At 42.6% G+C, this 23,757-nt stretch overlaps 1 protein-coding gene and 1 non-coding gene across 2 annotated transcripts; both read right to left on the reverse strand.

Annotated features, from left to right (window-relative positions):
• Positions 1–287: 287 nt before the first annotated feature.
• On the reverse strand, positions 288–18,676 carry LOC121585033 (nucleolysin TIA-1). The gene is made up of 12 exons (XM_041901364.2): positions 18,405–18,676; positions 17,499–17,595; positions 10,404–10,502; positions 9,153–9,207; positions 8,859–8,946; positions 8,590–8,665; positions 8,327–8,435; positions 8,005–8,100; positions 7,824–7,908; positions 7,557–7,698; positions 7,317–7,468; positions 288–1,608 (listed from the first exon to the last, which is right to left on the reverse strand). Exons 1-12 carry the CDS (start codon positions 18,437–18,439, stop codon positions 1,470–1,472), a joined length of 1,173 nt encoding a protein of 390 aa, XP_041757298.1. The 5' UTR covers positions 18,440–18,676; the 3' UTR covers positions 288–1,469.
• A 364-nt stretch (positions 18,677–19,040) lies between these two features.
• trnag-ccc lies at positions 19,041–19,111 on the reverse strand. The gene has a single exon. It is a non-coding gene; the product is annotated as a tRNA-Gly (tRNA).
• Positions 19,112–23,757: the final 4,646 nt, after the last annotated feature.

Raw genomic sequence — 23,757 nt, forward strand, 5'->3', positions numbered from 1 at the left:
CAACCCGATGCTTCAGATTTATACATCTGGCTCATCGTTATCTGTGGTACAACCACATCAATAACAACAAAAGGTGTACAGCCAATGTTGTTCAACTTCTTTCATTAAAAGCAATCTAAATGGCAAATATTCAAGTTGTTTGTTCCCTATGCCCCTTTTACCCATCAATGTGTGATTGGGTTTGTATCTCACTTCAATACCTAATACAATATCAAACTTCCATAGGCACTTGGAATACTTGTTTGAATATTTTCCAATCTTCACTAAATCACACAGGACACAGAAAATGCTTTATTATGCACATCAGCATTTTAATTGGACAAAGCAAGAACACATTATAGTAGCAGAAACATTATCAAACCCCCAGAGGATAGCATTTAAAAAAAATAAAGGTCTGTAGACACTGCCTAATCTTATTGATATTGTGTCCGTTCGAAGCAAACAACCCTATAAGGCAACACAATGGGTCTGGTCCATCTCTCTGGTATTAAAACATGTCCAAGGGGCAACAGTTCACATGTCTGATTCATTCAGTTTTTCCCATAAAAAATACTGATCTTACTTCATAGAAAATGGCAGAAAACTCAATTTATGCACATAATTAGTATTCAAAGTCAAAATTGAGTTAATTTATGCACTGCATAGCAATGCTCTTTTCCCTTCCTGGAAGTAGATGTATCACTGTGCCAGTTACCATGGATATGCACTTGATAGTGTTGCTACTAACAATGTTTAATTTCTTCAGTTATCAAAAAAAAAAGAAAGCAAGCAAACTCCCATCGTGAACATTTGCATTCTCCTTTATACAGTTCGAAATGAATGTATGGTTATTTACACATTAAGCAATTTTTTTCCATCCAAAAGAAATAAAGGGGGAAAATGGAATGCAAAAAGAAATCCTCTTGGAAATAAAACAAACAAGAGAATACTGTGCAATATGTCTGCCCTTACAGAAAAAAAGCAGTGGCATCTATCCCTGCAATTGGTTTAATTGAAAGCAAAATGAGAGAAAAAAACAGATCAATTTTATTACTTCATGACTTTTTACATGATTCATGCATCAAACTCAAAATGGATGATTCATCTTTTTAAAAAATCACAACGACGTTATGTTGACTGTTCAAGAGTCCTTATGAAAATGGTAGCAGTTCGAGACACTAAACAAACCAAAAAAGGCGCAAATCCAAGTGTCTCCTTAACAATTATATTAATTTACAGTTCACTTAAAATGGTACAGTCCTGCCCATGTAGTCTGTCTAACACAAGGGCAGCATAATACCTGTGTAGTTATAAAGTCCTCCATGGCTCCCCTTAACTTCCAATGAAATCAGTTTCATGGGCTTTAGTAGAGGTCAACTTCCACTTCAAATTCCATGTACCAACAAGTCTTAGTCTGCCACAAGTGGAGGGGATATAATACAGATCCCTGTGATGCTCCCGTAGCCAGTAAAGAGTTGACTATCCCCCCATCAGTGTGTGGGGTATCCAGTGGCTCCCATACCGGCCTGGTTTGCTAGCATACTCCCATTCAATCCCTGTGTAGCTTCCATAACCCCACCGTTACTGAGGGCACTCACGCCTGTCCACCCAGCACTGGCCGGTAAGTGACTGCAAACAGGGGAAAGAGAGACAAAAACGCCAGCAGGTTAGAAAAGAGGAAGCGACAGGGGCAAGACAGACGAAGCCTCTCAAATGGCACCCTATTCCCTTTACAGTGCACTACTTTTGTCCAGGGCCCTGGTAAAAAGTAGTGGACTTATATATAATGGGAATATGGTGCCATTTGGGACGCAGCCAGAGAGCGCACACACCAAACTGAGCAAGAGTCAGCTGAGGAGAGGATGAGAGAACACAAGGGTCAGGGTGTGTCAGAGGATAAGCCAAAATCTAAGACAGCAGAGAATATGGTAGGAATTGAAAATGGTAACAGGGCGAAGAGATGGTCTTTGTGGGAGTGGGTATGCGGACAGAGCATAGGCTCAGTGTATAACATTTGTCACGATCCACTGCGGTGTAGATTTACATAAAATAATGTGTATTTTGACTCCTCACATCCCACCCAAAGCTGCTGAAATTGGTCAATGTTGCAGAGCAGCTGAAGCAGGACCAGCTGCATTTAAATTTGGCTGTGGAGTTGAATTTCACACTTTTTCCTGAATCCTGTACCACTACAAAAGGGGGATTTTTTTTGTTGTTGATCGTTTTCATACCTAAACCCCATTCATTACTTTTGTTAGTCCTAATCAAATCTTTAGCAACATCCATTATGCAAAATACCTGGATGGAAACGTTAACGTTTGAACAGTCAGCACATCATCGGGTATTGGTGACAGTCACAGATAAGCTCAATATAGTAAGAAGTAGGAGAACATGTAGCTCAGGCTGAGATTTATTTTAGGATTAAACTTCAACTATCTTTCTAGGTAGACTACTATATCCTCATAATATTTTCATAAATTTAAATGCCATTTAGCAGACGCTTTTATCCAAAGCGACTTACAGTCAAACAAATTGGACGTTTACATAAAAATGGAATGTAAGTACAGTGCCTTCGTAAAGTATTCACATCCCTTGACTTATTCCACATTTGTTGTTACAGCCTGATTTCAAAATGGATTCAATTGATTATTTTTTTACCCATCTACACACAAATGTAGAGCAAAGGAAATACAGAAATATTGCATTTACATAAATATTCACACCCTTTGCAATGACACTGCAAATTGAGCTCAGGCGCATCCAATTTCCTTTGATTATCCTTGAGATGTCGCTTCAACTTGATTGGAGTCCACCTGTGGCCAATTCAATTGTTTGGACATGATTTAGAAAGAAACACAGCTATCTATATACAGGTCCCACAGTTGACAGTGCATGGCAGAGCAGAAACTATACCATGAAGGAACTGTCCCTAGATATAATTGTGATGAGGCATATATATGGGGAAGGGTATAAAACCATTTCTAGTGTTGAAAGTTTCCAAGAGCAGTGTTCTCAATCATTGGGAAATGGAAAAAATATGGAACTACACAGACTCTGCCTAGAGCTGGCCGTCCGACCAAACGGGCAAGAAGGACCTTGGTCCGGGAGATGACCAAGAACCATTCTGACAGAACTACAGAGCTCCTTGGCTGAGATGGGAAAACCTGACAAGACAACGGTCTCTACAGCACTTCACCAATCTGGGCTTTATGGGAATAGCCCGACAGAAGCCAGTCCTGAGAAAAAGGCACGACAGCACACCTGGAGTTTGCAAAAAGGCATGTGAAAAGAGATAAGGCAAAATATTCTGTGGTCTGATGAGACAAAAATTGAACTCTTTGGCCTGAATGCAAAGCGCTACGTCTGGAGAAAACCAGGCACTGGGAGCAATGTTCCCTCAAACATTTAGGCACTGAGCAAATTTCAGGTCTGCGGAGCGCAAACTTGAATGTTGTGAAAATTCTGGCTCACGTTTACTGTGAACACCGAGGCTGAACCCGCTTTAAGTTAATTTTAATAGTGGTCAAGTAGGCTACTGTGGCTATTTGATCATAATGTAGGCCTACCATAAACAATGAAGAAAATGCATCCCATAACATTTTGACATGGAAATAGCGGTTCTATCGTTCAGCCTACAGTAGCAGCCAATGTGTGGTGTTCAATGTAGGCCTACCTTCCATGACACTTTTGAAAAAACCTTGCAGGGCTTGACATTAACCTGTTTATACACTTGTCCTTCAGACAAGGTGACTGAAAATGTGTTTGATGCAAGAAACCACTTTACAAAATAAAATGCATAATTATCGCCATACCATTATTACACAGAATCAGACAAATTATGCTCTCCTCTGCCTATTGGCAACTTAGTTTATTCAAGCCAGTCTCAAAATACAACACTGCCCATTTAAGACAAAAAAAGCCCTTTACCTGACTCGCTTTTCAAAGATGGCTAGAAATACACATGTTTTGTGCTCTCGTAGGAAGCAATCACTCCCCCGTTGCGAACTAAAAATGATCTATAACTTGGCTAATAACTCACTAACTAGCAAAGGATATGAAACAAATGTGCACATCACTACATGTAGCTCTCGCTTTGATTTCAAAACAAGAGCATTTACTCACGACCGCTCATGCTGTAAACAGTACAGTTCAAAGTGAATGGCACAGATCCATATATGGCAATGGTCTATTTGCATTTAGGCCTACTGCAGCTCTGATTGGTTATGGCGCAGCAGTCTATGTAGAGTACAGGCCTGAGTTGTACCTGTCAATGCAATAGAATCATACTCCGATGCGTTCTGCCTACAACAAAATATCTTGCATAGTTCGTTTTGTTTCGGTATGTTGCAATGAAAGTGGCTTACAGTGTTGATTCGATCACAATTCCCACAGTAAAGGGAAACGCTGATACTGTTAACAGGGACAACTCTAGAAAGTTGAGTGAAGTTTAATCTCGTGCTTCTCTGCGCGGTCTGATATTTATTCTGTGCGGCAGTCCCGGGGGAGCTGCGTGCGCAGCTTAGAGGGAACATTGACTTAGAGACTGGTAAGGATAGAGGGAACAATTAATGGAGCCATATATAGGCAACTCATCGATGAGAACCCGCTTCAGAGTGCAAACAACCTTTAACTGGGGTGAAGATTTACGTTCCAACAGGACAATGACCCTATGCATACAGCCAAAATACCGCTGGAATGGCTTCAGAACAAGAACGTGAAAGTTATTGAGTGGCCCAGCCAAAGCCCAGACTTGAATCCCATTGAAAATCTTAAGACTTGAAGATTGCTGTTCACCGCCACTCCCCATCTAACTTAAGCGCTTGAGAAAATCTGCAAGGAAGAATGGGCAAAAATCCCAAAATCCAGATGTGCAAAGGTGATAGACATACCCAAGACGACTCAGCTGTAATCGATGCCAAAGCTGCTTCTACAAAGTATTGACTCAGAGGTGTGAACACTTATGTAAATTAGATTTTTGTATTTCATTTTCAATGAATTAGCCAAAAAAATTTACAAACATCATTATGGGGTATGGTGTGTAGATGGGTGAAATATATACACTACCTTTCAAAAGTTTGGGGTCACTTAGAAATGTCCTTGTTTTCGAAAGAAAAGAAAAAAAATTGTCCATTAAAATATCAAATTGATCAGAAATACAGTGTAGATATTGTTAATGTTGTAAATGGCTATTGTAGCTGGAAACGGCTGATTTTTTATGGAATATCTACATAGGCGTACAGAGGCCCATTATCAGCAACCATCAGTCCTGTGTTCCAATGGCACGTTGTGTTTGCTAATCATTTAAAAATGCTAATTGATCATTAGAAAACCCTTTTGCAATTATGTTAGCACAGCTGAAAACTGTTGTGCTGATTAAAGAAGCAATAAAACTGGCCTTCTTGAGACTAGTTGAGTATCTGGAGCATCAGCAATTGTGGGTTCGATTACAGGCTCAAAATGGCCAGAAACAAATAACTCTTCTGGAACTCTATTCTTGTTCTGAGAAATGAAGGCTATTCCATGCATGAAATTGCCAAGAAACTGAAGATCTCGTACAACGCTGTGTACTACTCCCTTCACAGAACAGCGCAAACTGGCTCTAACCAGAATAGAAAGAGTGGGAGGCCCCGGTGCACAACTGAGCAAGAGGACAAATACATTAGTGTCTAGTTTGAGAAACAAGCGCCTCACAGGTCCTCAACTGGCAGCTTCATTAAATAGTAAACAGTGAAGAGGCGACTCCGGGATGCTGACCTTCTAGGCAGAGTTGCAAAGAAAAAGCCATATCTCAGACTGGCCAATAAAAAGAAAAGATTAAGATGGGCAGTCTGAGATATGGCTTTTTCTTTGCAACTCTGCCTAGAAGGTCAGCATCCCGGAGTCGCCTCTTCACTGTTGCCGTTGAGACTTGTGTTTTGCGGGTACTATTTAATGAAGCTGCCAGTTGAACCCACAATTGCTGATGCTCCAGATACTCAACTAGTTTCAAGGACAGTTTTATTGATTCTTTAAAATCAGCACAACAGTTTTCAGCTGTGCTAACATAATTGCAAAAAAGGGTTTTCTAATGATCAATTAGCCTTTTTAAATGATTAGCAAACACAACGTGCCATTGGAATGCAGGACTGATGGTTGCTGATAATGAATCTGTACGCCCATGTAGATACTCCCTTAAAAATCAGCCGTTTCCAGCTACAATAGCCATTTACACCATTAACAATGTCTACACTGTATTTCTGATCAATTTGATGTTATTTTAAAATGGACAAAAAAAAAATGCTTTTCTTTCAAAAACAAGGACCACAAACTTTTGAACGGTAATATATATATATATATATATATATTTATTTTTATTTTTTTATTCCATTTTGAATTCAGGCTGTAACACAATGTGTAATAAGTCAAGGGGTATGAATACTTTCTGAAGGCAATGTATAACTCTGCAATTTCTATACACTGACTTCTATTTCCAAAACTGAAACTTTCAACAAATGATTACAAGTTACTGCATTCTTTGGTTCGTTAGATTAGAGCAAAAAACAAGTGAACAAAAAAATCATATTACGTAACTGCTGTGGTATACTCTGTTTCTGCTGCTATACGAGCAGTTAAAACAGGATTGTGTTATGCAGCACTCAAACCCCATTATCAATTTGAGACAAGAAAATGACTAGTAATATTTCAAAATGTGGCTATAATCTAAACAAATTCATACAACACCCCATTTCAAGTAGCAATGTCCTTAAACTCTTCAGGAGAAAAATTATATTCAAAAAAATAATGAAGTAACAAAAGATGACATGGCACTCAAAAGAAATGAATAAAGTGGATGTGACACGTGCACAATAAAATGATTTATCCCTCTGCACTGGGAGAAGCTTCAGAGGGCAGGGCAGCAGGTCCCCTTCAGTGTGTTTCAACAATCCCAATTTCCTCACTGTCCTCATTGAGTTGACACTCACATCGGGGACAAGTCCAATTAGACCCAGAACGGTGGCCATTTTGAAAGGCCAAAAAGGGCATTAATTAGTGCTCTTTTTATAAAAAAAAAAAAATGAAGAATGAAAATGCTGTTATCTTGACCAATAAATCAACTTAAATCTTTGAAAATATATTTTAAGTGTTTTGTCTTTGTCCTCGTGAGCTGGATATGGTGGAGAGGGGAGGTTGAAGGACATTATGGCTCCTTCCTTCTCCTGGCTAGAGCTGCAGGAAACTGAGCTGGAGCCTAGCTGCCCTTGGGGAAGCCCAACCGAGGAAACTCAAAACACTCAGCTACAGCCCTGGTTGCTGGAGGAGAAGGGAGGGGAGCCCTGCAGATGTCCTTATGTACTTACTTAAAACCCTGCTGGTTCCAGGCCTGGGCCTGGCCGTAAACCCCATAGGTGGGTACCTGCCACCCGTTGGGGACGTACTGGCCAATCTGCTGGGCATTGCCGTACCACTGGGCATACTGGCCGTAGGGCTGGGCTGCAAAGCCCACCTTATTCTGTCGTAGGGGAGAGAGGACAACCGTGTAAGAGAGTGTGTGTTTAAGCGGTGTCGATGAGGGGAAGCCTCTGGCTGTGGTTTCATACCTGGGGAACTTGTTGCACCTGCTGCATAGGACTCATCATGTCTGGGGTCTCTTTACCCCAGTAACACTTCACCATATGGCCCTCTATCGAAGTCCCATTCACAGACACAATGGCATGGGCTGCTCCCTCGTGAGAGTTAAACCTGGACAAAGGAGAGGAGTCAAAATACTGAGTGCAAGGTACTGAGAAACATCCGCAGAAAATTATATTTCAAGGATACTAAATGTTTGTCAGAGGTCTGTTTAGTGATTTGATCTCATGACATACCGCACAAAAGAGTATCCTTTGTCTGGGAACACACGGATTTCCATGATTTGTCCAAAGGGGGAGAAGGTCTGTCTCATCAATTGTTCTAGAAAACAGGAGGGAGACATGTCAAAGACCCGTTTCTCTCTCACCAACTCTCTCTCACACTAGAAAGTGACCACTTCAATAACAGACTACTGACCTGTTAGACCGGTGCCGACTCCTCCACAGTACACAGTGCAGTTACTGGGGCTGGACTGGTTCACAACCTCATCAAAGGACAGGTGCTTCGTGTTGGCTATTGGACACAGGGGAATTTAGAATGAATAAATGCATTGCCATTCAACAAAATAAGAGGATCCGAGGAACACAAAATATAGTAACATTTATTAAAGTTATTACATTTTACTCTGCACTTAACCAATCTTAGAGGACAAAATAGATAAACAAATAATGGTAAGATATAACCAACAATTTCTGCTCAATGGCAAATGCCCTGGAAAGCCTATCTTGCCTGGACTCACTTTCATAGGTGGTTTTAGGGGCTGGGGGCTTTCTAGTGGCCCAGTTGGTCCTGATCTGTCTGCCACCTAGCCATTGGCCACCCATCTGCTGAATGGCATTCTCTGCATCCTGTGGGTAGCAACATGTATATTAAATCACATGACCCATCTACACACCCAAATACCAAAGGATAATGTTATGACTACATATACAGGAACCCGTTCAGTTTTGAGTTATGACTAAATCCCCTATGTAAGTGATTTCATCCATCCATAACACTTACCCACTTGTTGAAGAAAGAGACAAAGCCATAGCCTTTAGACTTCCCTGTCGCCACATCTTTGACTACACGAGCATCCCTGAGGAGAAACACTATTTACTCAATATGAGGAAGGAATAATGTGACCATAAAAAAACAAACTGCTGTCTGATATGTCCTAAATAGTAATGTGTGATTTCAAGCCATCCAAAGTATTATTATTAACTCACGAGTGACTTATTAATCTTGAGATGGACAGAGCAGATAGACATGAATGTTTGTGAGGTACTTACGATATCCTCCCAAATGGACCAAAGGCCGCTTTTACATCGTCTGTGGTGATTTCGGGGCTGAGGTCTCCGACAAAGACATGGAAATGATCTGTTGGAGGACAGGAGAGACAACTACTGTGACAACTTGCTAGATGCAGCACTTTGAAGAAATCAAGAATTGCCTTGTTGTTGTTTATAGAAGTCTCTGGATAACAGCTAATTGACTAAAATGTAAATTTAAAATGACCACATTCTCAGAGGAACCCTCAATAAGGTTTTCTATGGAACTGACTGAAAAGGTAGCTAGGCACTTACTGCTTGTGTCTTTTTTCTGACTGCTTGGCGTTGTGGCCCAGTTGACTTTAACCTCCTAGAGAGAGAAGGGAAGATAGAAAACAGGCCAGGTGGGGTATGTTTTATGTCATTTAGATACAATAGGCTATTTTACTACCTCAGTTTGTGTGGTGCTTTCTGTGTGAAAGAAATGAGCCAGCCATGACCAAACACAGTGTGAATCTCTGAATGCAGTGATGAGCAGAGAACAGAACACCTGAGCACTCTAAACAACTGGAACATAAACTGAATAAAAGGTCCAAGTAACAAAGGACTTACAAACCAGTGACATTATCAACTTGTATTACTCTTCAAATGGTCCTTCATTACCTGTTGAGGATAACATAATTTGCACTGAATATATTTCTGCTGAGGTTAGGACCTATATTTGTTGTGAAGCTGTGGGTCTGGAAAAGGTACAGAAATTGTTTTAGTTGGCTATTGCCAAGGACAATGTAATGCACAGCTACTGTGGATTACTTTGGATAAGGAAAGGGCCCATTTCCCTTAAATATAGCTTTAGGGGTTATTAGCATAGGGAGTGGTTTTGCAAAAGAAAACAGTGATCGGTCAAGAACATATATTTAATTTGTCACATGCGCCGAATAAAACAGTTGTAGACCTTACCGTGAAATGCTTACTTACAAGCCCTTCACCAACAATGCAGTTCAAGAAATGGAGTTAAGAAAATATTTACTAAATAAACTAAAGTAAAAAAAACAAAAAGTAACAATAAAATAACAATAACGAGGCTACATACAGGGGGTACCGGTACCGAGTCAATGTGCGGGGGTACAGGTTGGTCAAGGTAATTTGTACATATAGGTAAGGGTAAAGTGACTATGCAATCAACCTCTAAGTGAGAATGCACTCGATTTCCATACAACAGACCTAGCGTACTCCATATCTGAAGAAATGGGATCAGACATATTATACATGGACATGCCTGGTAGTCAGCATTGGAACCAACTATGGTGGTTAGGCCATTACTTTGAATCAGATCACACATCTATTAGTCTCATTTACTCTGGGGATGTACTTACTGTTGGACGGGAAATCGGAATAAGCCATTCTCACTTTACAACGCAATTCATAACTTTGCCATTTCAACTTCGGTGAGATATTCGTTGCCCGACTCAGATAGTGCTCTCATAATTTAGGCCTACTGGTTGGTCAAACTTCTTCAACAACAACCCACCCATCCCAACTCACCCTGTAGATACGATAGCTTACCTTACCCATAATTTTACGTCCATTCATGGCAGCCAGTGACGCGGCAGCATGCCTGTGTTCATAGAACTCCACAAAGCAGTATGGGTCATTGCCTGCAGTCTGTAAGAGGACAACAAGAGTTAGGCTACAAAGAGTCCAAAGCATTGTGTCAACCATATTAGCCACATGTACTTATCAGACAGTTACCATCACCATAAACATCTGTCGATTAGGTCCTGTGTAGCTCAGTTGGTAGAGCATGGCGCTTGCAACGCCAGGGTTGTGGGTTCGATTCCCACGGGGGGCCAGTATGACAACAAAAAAAATGTATGCACTCACTAACTGTAAGTCGCTCTGGATAAGAGCGTCTGCTAAAAATTTTTTAACGTAATTAATTAATTAACGTTTAAATGAATTTGGGATCGTTAACAAAAAATCCCTAACCGAAAAACAAATGCTGTAACATTAGGAGATATGAATCTTTCAAATTATTTGCCACGGATATAAAGCACTCTGCACGTCAGATTATAAATTGGAAAAATGGCAACAACAAAAAGTGCTGTATGGCAATACATACACTGAGAAGGTGGTGAAATGTAAACTTTGTGAGGTGGAATTGAAGTACAGTAATGGTAGTACAGGTGCAATATTTAACCATCTGAAAGGGTGAGAGCCAAACCGTTGCTGGCAGCAGCACAGGCCCCCAACAGACATCTTCACACTAAATAAGTGTGATAAGGGACGGAGTGAAGTCGCTCTGGATAAGAGCGTCTGCTAAATGACGTAAATGTAAATGAGTGAGAAAATCACAGCACTGACTACAGAAATGATTGCAGTTGATATGCAGCCATTGTCAATAGTTGAGGATGTAGGCTTCAATACCCGATGGCATATCTAGAACCAGACTACAACATGCCATGTCGAAAAACCGTGACGGCCCGGGTGGAGAAATTGTATAATGGTTGCTCTGCAAGAGTACTGACCACTGACAACATGGAGAGGCACACAGCCATAGAGATAAAGGACTCATCTGTTTCATTATAGCGTCTGACAGCATGGGCAGCGCCGTTGAGGCTATAGCCCATAGGAAACCCCACCCAGTTCACTACTTTTCAGTCATTTTTTACATTTAGCTCGACATTAAAATTACTTCACCAATCAGTGAGGATAGAACAGCTTGCTATAGAGCGGGTAAGCTATTTTATTTGTGTAGTAAAGTCATTAAAAGCTAATTGTATTTTGCCATAACAGTATGGTTTAATCATAATGAAAGACAAATGCACTGTGCTGCCAGTCACTATGGCCAGATCAGTGTAGGGCGAGAGATGAGACTGACATTTTGCAGGTGGGGAGAGAGCGAGAGGGTGGAGGAAGCTTGGCTTGAAGAGCTGGGCGTCTTGTTATGAGATGCACTATCTGAATTAGGCCCACAGTATTATACCTACGGAGGAGTGGCTTCTATGTAGGAACTTTGAATGTCTGATGGCTTAACGTTGGACCAGAGCAAACGTTAGCTAGCTAACAAACCTGTGTGTGAAGAGCAACACAAGTTAAAAACACATCATACCTTTTTGTAGTTAATAAATCCAATGTGAAAAGTGATATAGTATCCTTAACTAGCATTGAAAATGTTAATGCATTCTCTAATTAAACATCTGTCCTTAATTTCTGAATCACGCTTGTAATGTCGTCAGTAGGGCAAGTAGGCTACACACACACACAGAGATTTCAAGCTGGCAGGCAGACGCTGGAATAAGTTTGAGTGACGGAGTGAGGGCTTTGAATAGGTGCTTTGTTGTGATTTTTGTGGGACTGGGAGAAGAAAATGCCCTAAACCGTAAAATAACGTTATTAACCGGTTGTAATGCTTTAAAAAAATAAAATAACAGTTCTGTTCCGGAACAGTATAGATCACACTATTGTTTGATTCTGTCCCTCAAATGATGTTATTTTCCATAGAGCCCCACAGTGGAGGTGTCATAATACCCATAAAACCTAGTGGTCAAAAAGGGAAATAGTTCCAATCATTTTTCCACCACTCATTTTTCCCCATAGAGGATTTGAGAAACACTTAAAATAAGTGCTGTGTTTCGTGTAGGCTTACCCTGGCGTGACGTTTTGATAACCGTGTAAATCTCTCGGACAAGGTGACTTATCAATATATTTTGGCTCTATTTACGCTGATTCGAAAATGCTAATTAGCATCAAAGTAGACATCATGCAAGACTACAAATCCCAGCAAGCTCCTGCACGTCATCTCTAGCTGGCACCTTTGCTAACAGGTACATTTAAAGAAATGTAGCAAGTGTATTAATTACTACATTTCAAATCAAACGTTGTCACATGCGCCAAATACAACAGGTGTAGACCTTACAGTGAAATGCTTACTTACAAGCCCTTAACCAACAATGTAGTTAAGAAAAATAAGTGTTAAGTAAAAAATGTATAAGTAAAACAAATTTACAAATAATTAAAGAGCAGCAGTAACATAACAGTAGCGAGGCTATATACAGGGGGTACCAGTACAGAGTCAATGTGCGGGGGTACAGGTTAGTTGAGGTAATATGTACATGTAAAGTGACTATGCATAGATAATAACATCAGACAGTTAGTAGAGATTCTTACCTTTGCCTCGATTCGGAAGTCTCGTCCATATCATCATGGCATTTATAGTTCTTTATGATAGCCACATTAGCAGCTAATTAGCCTTTCATTTGTTGGAGGTAAATACAGGTGACTATATTGATAAAAGTCACCTTGTCCAAGAAAGATTTACACAGTTATCAAATCATCACGCCATGGTAAGCCTGAACAAAACACAGCTCTTCTTTTAAGTTTTTCTAAAATTCCCAATGGGAAAAATTAATTTCCCTGTTTGACTGCTAGGTTTTATGGGTATTATGACTCATACTGTGGTACTCTATGGCGCTGTCCATGCTAAAACAGCCTTTTGGCCAAGAGGCCTCTATCATTCTCTATGCACACAGCAGAGAACCTAAAAACAGCATAAAACTTTTAACGCGCGAGTTCCAAATATCTCTAACGGTCCCCCCAGCTTGAGTTTTTTTATGCACGTGATGTCAGAATGCACTCTGTTCCAAAATGTGATTGTTACGCAACAGGACAGTTAACCCACGCTGCCCTCAAACCAAGACACTCTGCCTGCTAATTATCTATAGGCTGTTTCAACTTGTCAATTTCTAATTATTTAGTTTTATTTAACAACCGTTTGAATTGAGGTGTGTTCCACCTCAACAATTCACATAGAAGTAGCCCATTTCACTGTGGTGGACAATTTACGTTGGAGGCATTACGATTAGCAGGACAAACTTCTCTCTTCGATGTGAGCCCAAGCACTTCCCCTGGTCAAGTATGCAGACATTTGCGCATCTTCAGTCAGAACAGAACCTGCACAACCCCCCCCGGCGCATTTTCCGGTTGGTGCCCACATTGCCTTCATTGTCGTTTTCCTTACTAATAACACGAGGGAGGAGGATGTCTTCCCTGTAACGCACAGCGTTGAGATTGCCTGCAATTACAACAAGCTCAGTCTGATGATGCTGTGATACACCATCCCAGACCATAACAGACCCTCCACCTCGGTCCTGCTCCAGAGTACAGGCCTCTGTGTAACGCTCATTCCTTCGATGATAAACGCGAAACCGACCATCACCCCTGGAGAGACAAAACCGCGACTCGTCAGTGAAGAGCACTTTTTGCCAGTCCTGTCTGGTCCAGCGACAGTGGTTTGTGGCCATAGGCGATGTTGTTGCCGGTGATGTCTGGTGAGGACCTGCCTTACAACAGGCCTACAAGCCCTCAGTCCAGCCTCTCTCAGCCTATTGCGGACAGTCTGAGCACTGATGGAGGGATTGTGCTTTCCTGGTGTAACTCGGGCAGTTCTTGCCATCCTGTACCTGTCCCTCAGGTGTGATGTTCGGATGTACCGATCCTGTGCAGGTGTTGTTACACGTGGTCTGCCACTGCGAGGACGATCAGCTCTCCATCCTGTCTCCCTGTAGCACCATCTTAGGCGTCTCACAGTACGGACATTGCAATTTATTGCCCTGGCCACATCTGCAGTCCTCATGCCTCCTTGCACCATGCCTAAGGCACGTTCACGCAGATGAGCAGGGACCCTGAGCATCTTTCTTTTGGTGTTTTTCAGAGTCAGTAGAAAGGCCTCTTTAGTTTCCATAACTGTGACCTTAATTGCCTAACGTCTGTAAGCTGTTAGTGTCTTAACGACCGTTCAACAGGTGCATGTTCGTTAATTGTTTATGGTTCATTGAACAAGCATGGGAAACAGTGTTTAAACCCTTCACAATGAAGATCTGTGAAGTTATTTGGATTTGTACAAATTATCTTTGAAAGACAGGGTCCTGAAAAAGGGACGTTTCTTTTTTTGCTGAGTTTATGTGCGTTCCTATGAAAGTAAGTGCCTAACTATGCTATCATAATATTTTATGTATATTGTGTTGTCGTTTCTACTGTAGCAAACCATATGTATGGAGCATAACGTATTCTGTGTGTATTCCTTTATAACCGCGTACACACAAGGTACTAATTTCATAACCTTTATGGTGTTATACTCAATTGTGCTCATGTAGCTAGCGACATTCTTCTTTAAGCTCTGTAAAACAATGCTAATTGCATCAGAGAAGTATTAGTTTGTGTTGTATCCTTTGAAGCTGCCCTGGCCTTATGACCATGGCCTGGGTTGTCATTTGGCCTGTTCAGCATAGCTCTGTTCTGCCCTGCCCCCTTGTGGAGCTTTTCAGTTAGTTTTACGGTTATATCATTCATAATTGTGATTGTCAATGCAACTTATTTTTATCGCAGTGTTATGCTACTTACTTGTAATATTGTTTTATTGCTATATCCTGATATTGTATTCTAATTGCTAATAACTCCTCTTTATTCTGTACTTTTAGAAACCACACACACAGTATTGAACATAACTTGCAAACATAACTGGAAATCTGTCTTGCCGAAGATTGAGGACATATTTTGTATGCTAGCAACATACTGTTTGGAGAGTGAGTAGGGAGGATGAGGGAGTAGAGGATGAGGAGGGAGTGGGGGGAGGTGGGCGGGATATTTTCAATATAATTGCATAATGGAACTGTATTTGATTTATATGTGAACTGTATGTCTAATTACAAAAAACCTTGTTCAGTAATCATCTCACTTGTTAGCTGGTGGTGAACTATGTGGCCATTGAGGATAGCAGTGTCAATCAGACTGAAAATATATTTTACCACTTGGTGGTTTTCAAAGCACATGCCACAAAGCTGTTTATCATGTCCGCCTTATTCACTGCCCCCATTTTGCGATTATAGTCAAGCACACCGTCTGGTTTGATCTTTCTCTCTCCCGTCAGGTGGTCCACCTTCCCTGTGGCTCCCTAATCTCCTATAGCTCCAAGGCATAGCGATTGGTGTCCTCCACTATGTCCCTGTCAGAAACAGCTTGAAACACTTTGCCTCAGAGGGAGATGGCAAGGGGCATTGCACTCCAGACTGGGACTTAATGCCAACAGCAGGGCCAGGAGGGGTGAAATGGCTGGCGGCCTTCCAGCTACCGCAGACCTCCTGTACTTCACCACTACCAGTATCTTCAGAGGGACCTGGGCCTTTGTTGGTGGTCAGGGTTCTCATTGGCCACAAGGTTGAGGGACAGCTCCTCACTGTCACAATCTGATTCTTCAGAAAAAAAAATCAGAATTTACAAAAATATCCTGAATTTCCACATTTGTGAGTTGTCTCCTTTTGAAAAGCATTGATAATGCTACAGCTTACTGGGTACATACATAAACAATAATACTGAATGGCTCCACGTGAGTGTCGTGAGTGACATGATTGGCTGCCAGTGGGGTGAAACTGATGATTTGTCTCCACAGATTGTTTGTTTACATAACAGGGTTAGGATGATTAACGTGGCAGGTTAGGAGAACTAACACAGCAGGTTAGGTGAATTAACGTAGAAAGTTAAGAGAATTAGGTTAAGGTTAGGGAAAGGGTTAGTTACAGTTGTCAACAACTGCTGCCCCCGACGTGACCACTAGATAGCGCTGTTGTAGGCCTAGGTACTCAATCTAGCCACAATGGCAGAAACGTAAACAAATCATCTGTGGCAACAAATCACCACTATCATAATACTGGCACAGGCCATTTGTATTAATTTATTTTTCTGTTTTATTTCACGTTTTCAAGTACTGGTGACAAATCATGCATTCCAATCCTGCATAATGGACATACACTCACATACAGTTTATTAGGTACACCCATTAGTACCGGTCAGACCCCCCTTTGTCTCCAGAACAGCCTGAAATCTTCGGCATATTCTACAATGTGTCGTAAATGTTCCACAGGGATGTTGGTCCATGCTGAAGCGATAGCATCACGCAGTTGCGGCAGATTGTGCGGCGGTACATTCATACTGCAAACAGCCCGTTCCGTCTCATCCCAGTCTGAGGACTGTGCAGGCCCCTCAAGTAAACTGAACTTGCTGTCATGTTCCAAGCAATGTATTTTCGCTCCTCAATTGTCCAGTGTTTGTGATCGCGTGTCTGGAGCTGCTGCTTCTTGTTTTTAGCTGATAGGAGTGTAACCCGTTGTGGTCGTCTGCTGCAATAGCCCATCAGTGACAAGGATTGACGAGTTGTGCATTCCAAGATGCTTTTCTGCACTGTTATTTGTCTGTTTGTGGCCCACCTGTTAGCTCGCACGATTCTTGCCATTCTCCAGCGACCTCATCAACAAGTTGTTTTCGCCCACAGGACTGCCGCTGACAATGTTTTTTATTTGTCACACCATTCTCAGTAAACCATAGACACTGTCGTGCGTGAAAAGCCTAGGAGGGCGTCAGTTTCTGAGATACTGGATCCGCCTGGCCCCCCTAGCGGTCATGTGGTATAGGACGCAATCGGACCATATTTTGCATTGTTAATTCACATGAAATTATGCATTTTTCTTACAGTTTGAACAGAAAAACAAATTGTTTAAAAAAAATGCAGTTTAAAATGTTAAGAAAACATTTACATGTCACATCCCTAATATCAAAATCATACAAATCTCAATCTCAAACTTGGGTCCAGGACCCAGGGATACTCACATCAACAATCATTTTACAGCTCTTGCAGGGGCCGATCTGTGTGAAAACCTGTAGGATGAGGGGCTCAGTGACATCCCTGGACAGGTTCCCTACATACCTGGAGTAGAAGGGAAAAGACAAGTACTTGTGACCAGGAAGTTACAACTTCCAGCAAGCTTACTTCACCCTGGTAGAAAAGGCATGCATTTTATTTATTTTTACAGTAGCGGCCACGATTTAGCAACGGCGGTGCACCACTGCTAAATGCATATAGGGGAAACATTTCACTAGTTAGGCCACCTAGCTATCATTTTAAACTAATAACCAGTCCATAACATACGGATAAAATGTAATACTGGGAAAATTGACCAACATCAGGGCACAAGTTAGAGGATGACACCTATGTCTCTGCATACTTGTAATTTGCCACTCCGTTAGCCAACAATGGTGCCTGCTTCTCTGCCAAACCGGTACATTTAGCTAAACAGTACAGTAGTAGCTAGCTAGAATTTCTGAAATGGACAAGTGAACCACGGCTACATTTAAATCACTACCAAGTAGATTTTTATGATCAAGTAATTAACTAGCTAGTTAAAACGATATCTAGCTAACTAATGTATTTGGTGAGACAACGTAACGTTAGCTAGCTCGTTAGTTAAGTTAGCTAAAGAGCTAGCTAGTAGCTAACGTTTCCTAGCTAGTTAGCCTAGTTGTGTGTTCTGAGAAGGCTCGAGCCATGGACTGGCCTGATTGATTTGCACCATCAACTTTCTGTCTTAGCTAATGGCTACACGGTGACAGTCTACAAGACATGAGTACATGGGCGTTTATAAATGCTGGAGCATACTTTTTTGTAGCCCAATTTGAAGTAGCTAGCTAACGTTACCGAATTGATATCTGGCTAGCTAGCCCGCGTTAGCTACTTACAGGGTTTTGGGCTGTTCGTCGTCCATCATCATCATGTTTTCGTAGGTACTGCCCCGAATGAGTAATCCGTGTAGCTGTGGTATTTTGAGGAATACACACTTTCTAAATATGTGACTTTTGGATAATGTTCATGTAGACTTCAAGAAGTTGTTATAAAAAGGCGCACAACGTAACCCAGTCGCTGACCGCAAACCAGCTGTGATTAGCCTGTATGAACAATGGTTGCACAACCGAAGAGGAAGATGGCGGAAAATCAAGGGGATATCCACCACCGTCGCATGCGCAATGAATGGACCATAATTAAATCATTTGTTTCGCGCTTCAGCAGCAGCAGGCGTCAGTAAACCACTAATAATAATACTATTTCAAAACCTTTAGTTTTAGAATAATGACGACATTTTCAGATACATAAGCATCAATAAACTTGTGATTAACAAAGAAGAACACACGTCTGGGAAACCCACGTGACTGATCACAACTGGCAACACTGTAGCTTGGACCTTTGGAAATATTTGCTTTGCTTTCGTGCAGGATAAAGGCAAACACATAGGTGACGGTTGACAAATTACTCAATCCATACCTTTTTCACAATGATTTTGATAAGGAATTTGGCGAAAACAAGGAGAGAAAAAAATATGCGCCGCCCGGGAATCGAACCCGGGTCGAAAGAATGGGAATCTTCCATGATACCATTACACCAGCGGCGCCTACAATACGAGGAGGAAATCCAAGTGATATAATGATGAGATATATTATTTCATAATTCGAATTATTACACATGCGTTTTGTTGAATTTGAGCTTTTATTCATTGTAAAACATTGTAGAAAAAACTAATAGGAAGGCATAAGCCTATGCATCAGAATAAATATGCCTAACCCATATAAAATAAGGATAGAGACAGACCAGCACAACTCTAAAGTTACAGTATTATGGATCGAAATTTACAGAATGGTTACCTGGAGGGTCATGCTTTTTAAATTTCAGTCAATCAAGTCATGTAATTTATAATTGATGACATTTCAATTTTTCTCAGTGTTAGAATGAGTTGCTTATTAGCAGTGGTGGAAAAAGTACGCAATTGTCATACTTGAGTAAAAGTAAAGATACCTTAATAGAAAATGACTCAAGTAAAAATGTAAGTCACCCAGTAAAATACTACTTTAGTAAAAGTCTAATAGTATTTGGTTTTAAATATACTTAAGTATCAAAAGTAAATGTAATTGCTAAAATATACTTAAGTATAAATTATTTCAAATTCCTTATATTAAGCAAACCAGATGGCACCATTTTATTGTTTTTTATTTACAGATCGCCAGGGGCACACTCCAACACTCCGACATAATTTACAAACGAAACATTTGTGTTTAGTGAGTCCGCCATATCAGAGGCAGCTGGGCACTCAATAGGCTATTTAGGATGGTCTCAATCAAATTGTCCATAGCCTATAGGCTACGAAGTGCATGCTCGGAGAAGCACAGAGCAAAGTTATTTATATATTTTTTTGTAGTTGTACCCCTTTTTCTCCCCAATTTCGTGATTTCCAGTTGGTAGTTACAGTTTTGTCCCATCCCTGCAACTCCCCTACTGACTAGGGAGAGGCGAAGGTCGAGAGCCATGCGTCCTCTGAAACACGACCCTGCCAAGCCACACTGCTTCTTGACACACTGCTCGCGATGGGACAAGGAAATCCCGGCCGGCCAAACCCTCCCCTAACCCGGACGACGCTGGGCCAATTGTGCGCCGCCTCATGGGTCTCCCAGTCATGGCCGGCTGTGACACAGCCTGGGATCGAACCCGGGTCTGTAGTGACGTCTCAAGCACTGCGATGCAGTGCCTTTGACCTCTAAAGTTATATTTCTAAGATAGCTGCTGGGATGGTGTAAATAAAACTAGGCTGCATTACACACTGCAATGGATATTCCAACCCCGGTCTGCTCTGCTCTTGCTGATCCAAAACTTTTTTTGTGTACTGCCTATCCAATGGCTGTGCTGTGTAGGCCTACGGTGGCGGTTCAAGAAGAGAGTCAAGGGCTTCTTACGAAAATAATTTTGAATTAGGCCTAGTCCAAAAAATCTTGCGCACGGACTAGCCTATAGCCTATGTTCTGTTCTGTTCAGTTTGAGAAGGAAAGTGTGAAGATGAGAAGGAGGACCTGAGGTCAACATTGATAACTTGCTACTAAGATATATATATATATATATATATATATATATATATATATATATTTAAACAATATGTTTCTTGCCCAATATGTATTTATCAGAGTTATTGACCTCACAACAAGCCAGGTTCAAGTAATTTACATTGTGGTGCTGAAAAGCAGCAGCCTCGGCACAATCAATCGGAAATGGACAGCTCATGGAGCTGAAAGTAGGCAAATTCGAGTAGGCATAATTCATTTCAACATCTTCATTTTAATTAGACGTTACTAACAACAAGAGGGCTTTGTTTCGGAGCCTATTTCTTCCTATTTAAGAAATAAGAGGTAGGCCTACCTGTTTGACAGAAGAAATTAGGCTATAGGCTGATACTGTATATCTATAAATTTGTCTATCAATTCCTCCACACACCATGCACTCTTTAAATAGCCTACCTCTTAAGTTAAAACCAAGACTCAAATTGAGGGGGTATGAGAGGGTATGCCATAGGCCTAACTTTTATTAAAGAAAATGGCAAAAAGCACAGGCCTGCCTACCTCTTGTTAGCTTAAGATGTTGAAGAAAATAAAACTGATCTGATTATATAAAGTGATCTATAACAGCGCTTTTGGTCCCCCTTCAATGCTAGAAACAATCTGTAAAATACCCGAGAATGACGTGACTATGATGCATATGGGGATATCATTGTGTCATTTCTTTGACATTCAGAGGCTGAGCTACTACCTTCTATAACGAGAAAGAAGAAGAAAAAAAAAGGACTTTACTTGAGAAGTAATCTAATTCTGTCATTATCAATTGATTAAGCTATTCACTTTATGTACAATATATGTTTAAACCCAGACAGCCTTTGGGGAAACACTTGTAACCTTCTCTGGTTGGGGTAGCCCTTTCCTGCAGTCATAGCGCTTGATGGTTTTTGCAACTGCACTTGAAGAAACTCCCGTCAATGTCCAGGGGCGGAGGAGGCGTACCCCGGGGGACGACCAGGAACCACTGGCCTGAGGAGAGACACATGAAACGTGGGTGAGACCCGGTAGTGTGGGGGAAGGAGCAGCCAGTACGATACCTCATTTATCTGCCGGAGGACCTTAAACGGCCCCACGAACCGGGGGCTCAGTTTCTGGCAGGGCAGGCGGAGAGGGAGGTTTTTTGTGGACAGCCAAACACGAACCCCAGGCTGGAATACAGGGGCCTCACTGCGGTGGCGGTCGGCTTGGTCCTTCTGCCGACGAATGGCCCTCTGGAGATGGACATGGGCAGCGTCCCAGACCTGTCCGGCCCTGTGCAACCACTCGTCGACAGCGGGCACATCGTTCTGGCTGGGTGTCCAAGGGGCCAGAGCCGGCTGATACCCCAGGACACACTGGAAGGGAGTGAGCCCCGTGGCGAAGTGAACAAGGGAGTTCTGGGCATATTCTGCCCAGGGAAGAAACCTCGCCCACTCACCCTGCCTGTCCTGACAGTGGCAACGAAGAAACCTCCCCAGCTCCTGGTTCATGCGCTCCACCTGCCCATTCGACTGAGGCCTATACCCGGAAGTGAGGCTGGCCGTGGCCCGATCTTCTCCAGGAAAGCCTTCCACACTCGGGAGGTGAATTGGGGGCCACTTTCCGAGATGATGTCCTCCGGAAGTCCATAATGCCGGAAGACCTGTTGGAACAGGACCTCAGTGACCTGGAGAGCAGAAGGAAGACCAGTTAGTGGCAAAAAACGGCATGATTTGGAGAACCGATCTACGACCACCATAACTGTGGTGAAGCCATCAGAACGTGGAAGGTCGGTGACAAAGTCTATGGACAGGTGTGACCAAGGTCGCTGAGGCACTGGGAGAGGAACTAGTTTGCTTGCCGAGGCGTTCCGAGGTGTCTTCGTTTGGGCACATACGGAACAGGAGTTGACATAGCGGGAGACATCAGAAGCCAAGGTGGGCCACCAGTATTTTGGGGCTAGAGAATGCAGGGTGCGCGTAATACCAGAGTGCCCTGCCGTAAGGGTGGTGTGCGTCCAGATCAGCAGGCGGTCACGGACACTGGTGGGTACATACACGCGCCCCGGAGGGGCGTTGGCAGGCGCTGGGTCCTCCTGAGCCGCCAGGCGGATGTCTTCGTCCACATCCCAAACGACAGGTGCAACGATGAGAGACGAGGGCAGGATAGGACCCCCCCAGATCCTTCCTTTCTCCGGTATGGTGCATCCTGGAGAGTGCGCCAGCTTTCACATTCTGGGATCCTGGGCGGTAGGACAGAATTAATTGAAATCGAGTAAGAAATTGGGCCCACCTGGCTTGACGAGAGTTCATCCGTTTCGCTGCCCGTATGTGCTCCAAATTCCGGTGGTCAGTAAGAATCCGGAATGGATGGACTGCGCCCTCCAGCCAGTGTCTCCATTCCTCCTGTAGCTCAGTTGGTAGAGCATGGCGCTTGCAACGAAAGTGTTGTGGGTTCGATTCCCACGGGGGCCAGTATGAAAAATCTATGCACTCACTAATTGGAAGTCACGCTGGATAAGAGTGTCTGCTAAATGACTAAAATGTTTTTAAAAATCCTCCAGAGTGAGGTCCACCGCCAACAGCTCCCTGTCTCCAACTCCATAGTTCCTCTCTGTGGGGGTAAGCTTTTTTGAGAAAAAGGCACAGGGATACATTTTCTCTGGCTTACCGTGCCGCTGGGAGAGGACCGCACCCACGCCCTCCTCCGATGCGTCCACCTCCAGGATGAAAGGGCGAGAGGGATCTGGGTGTTTTAGGATGGGCGCTGTGGTGAACCTCTCCTTCAGCCTCTTGAAGGCATCGTCAGCCTCAGGGTTCCAGGTCAGCTTCTGAGGCCCACCCTTAAGGAGAGAGGTGAGCGGGACGGCTATGGAGCTGAAGGACTTGATGAAATGCCGGTAGAAATTGGCGAAGCCCAGGAAGCTCTATAGGCCCTTGATGGTGGTGGGAACTGGCTATGACCTGACGGCGTCCGTCTTCACTCCTTCCATGAACACCCCCTGAGGACTGATCCTGTATCCTAGGAAGGAGATGGCCTGTTGGTGGAATTCACATTTCTCCCCTTTCACCAACAGGCTGTGTTCCCGGAGGCGGAGTAGGACAGCTCGGACATCCCTGACGTGCTCCTCGGACGTATCCGAGTAGATTAGGATATCGTGGATGTACACCACCACCTGTCTACTCAGCATGTCCCGGAACACGTC

This window comes from Coregonus clupeaformis, chromosome 16 (assembly GCF_020615455.1).
Source record: "Coregonus clupeaformis isolate EN_2021a chromosome 16, ASM2061545v1, whole genome shotgun sequence".
Lineage (NCBI taxonomy): Eukaryota > Metazoa > Chordata > Actinopteri > Salmoniformes > Salmonidae > Coregonus > Coregonus clupeaformis.

What these genes read in the sequence shown, in the direction of transcription:
- LOC121585033 (XM_041901364.2), bottom strand. Translation starts at nt 18,439, where the DNA reads ATGATGATGATGGACGACGAACAGCCCAAAACCCT. An exon ending in GACGTAAAATTATGGGTAAG is followed by an intron (nt 9,208 to 10,403) that starts GTAAGCTATCGT and finishes TTCTCTCTCTAG; the next exon opens with GAGGTTAAAGTCAACTGGGC. An exon ending in TCTCTTTCTTCAACAAGTGG is followed by an intron (nt 8,436 to 8,589) that starts GTAAGTGTTATG and finishes TGCTACCCACAG; the next exon opens with GATGCAGAGAATGCCATTCA.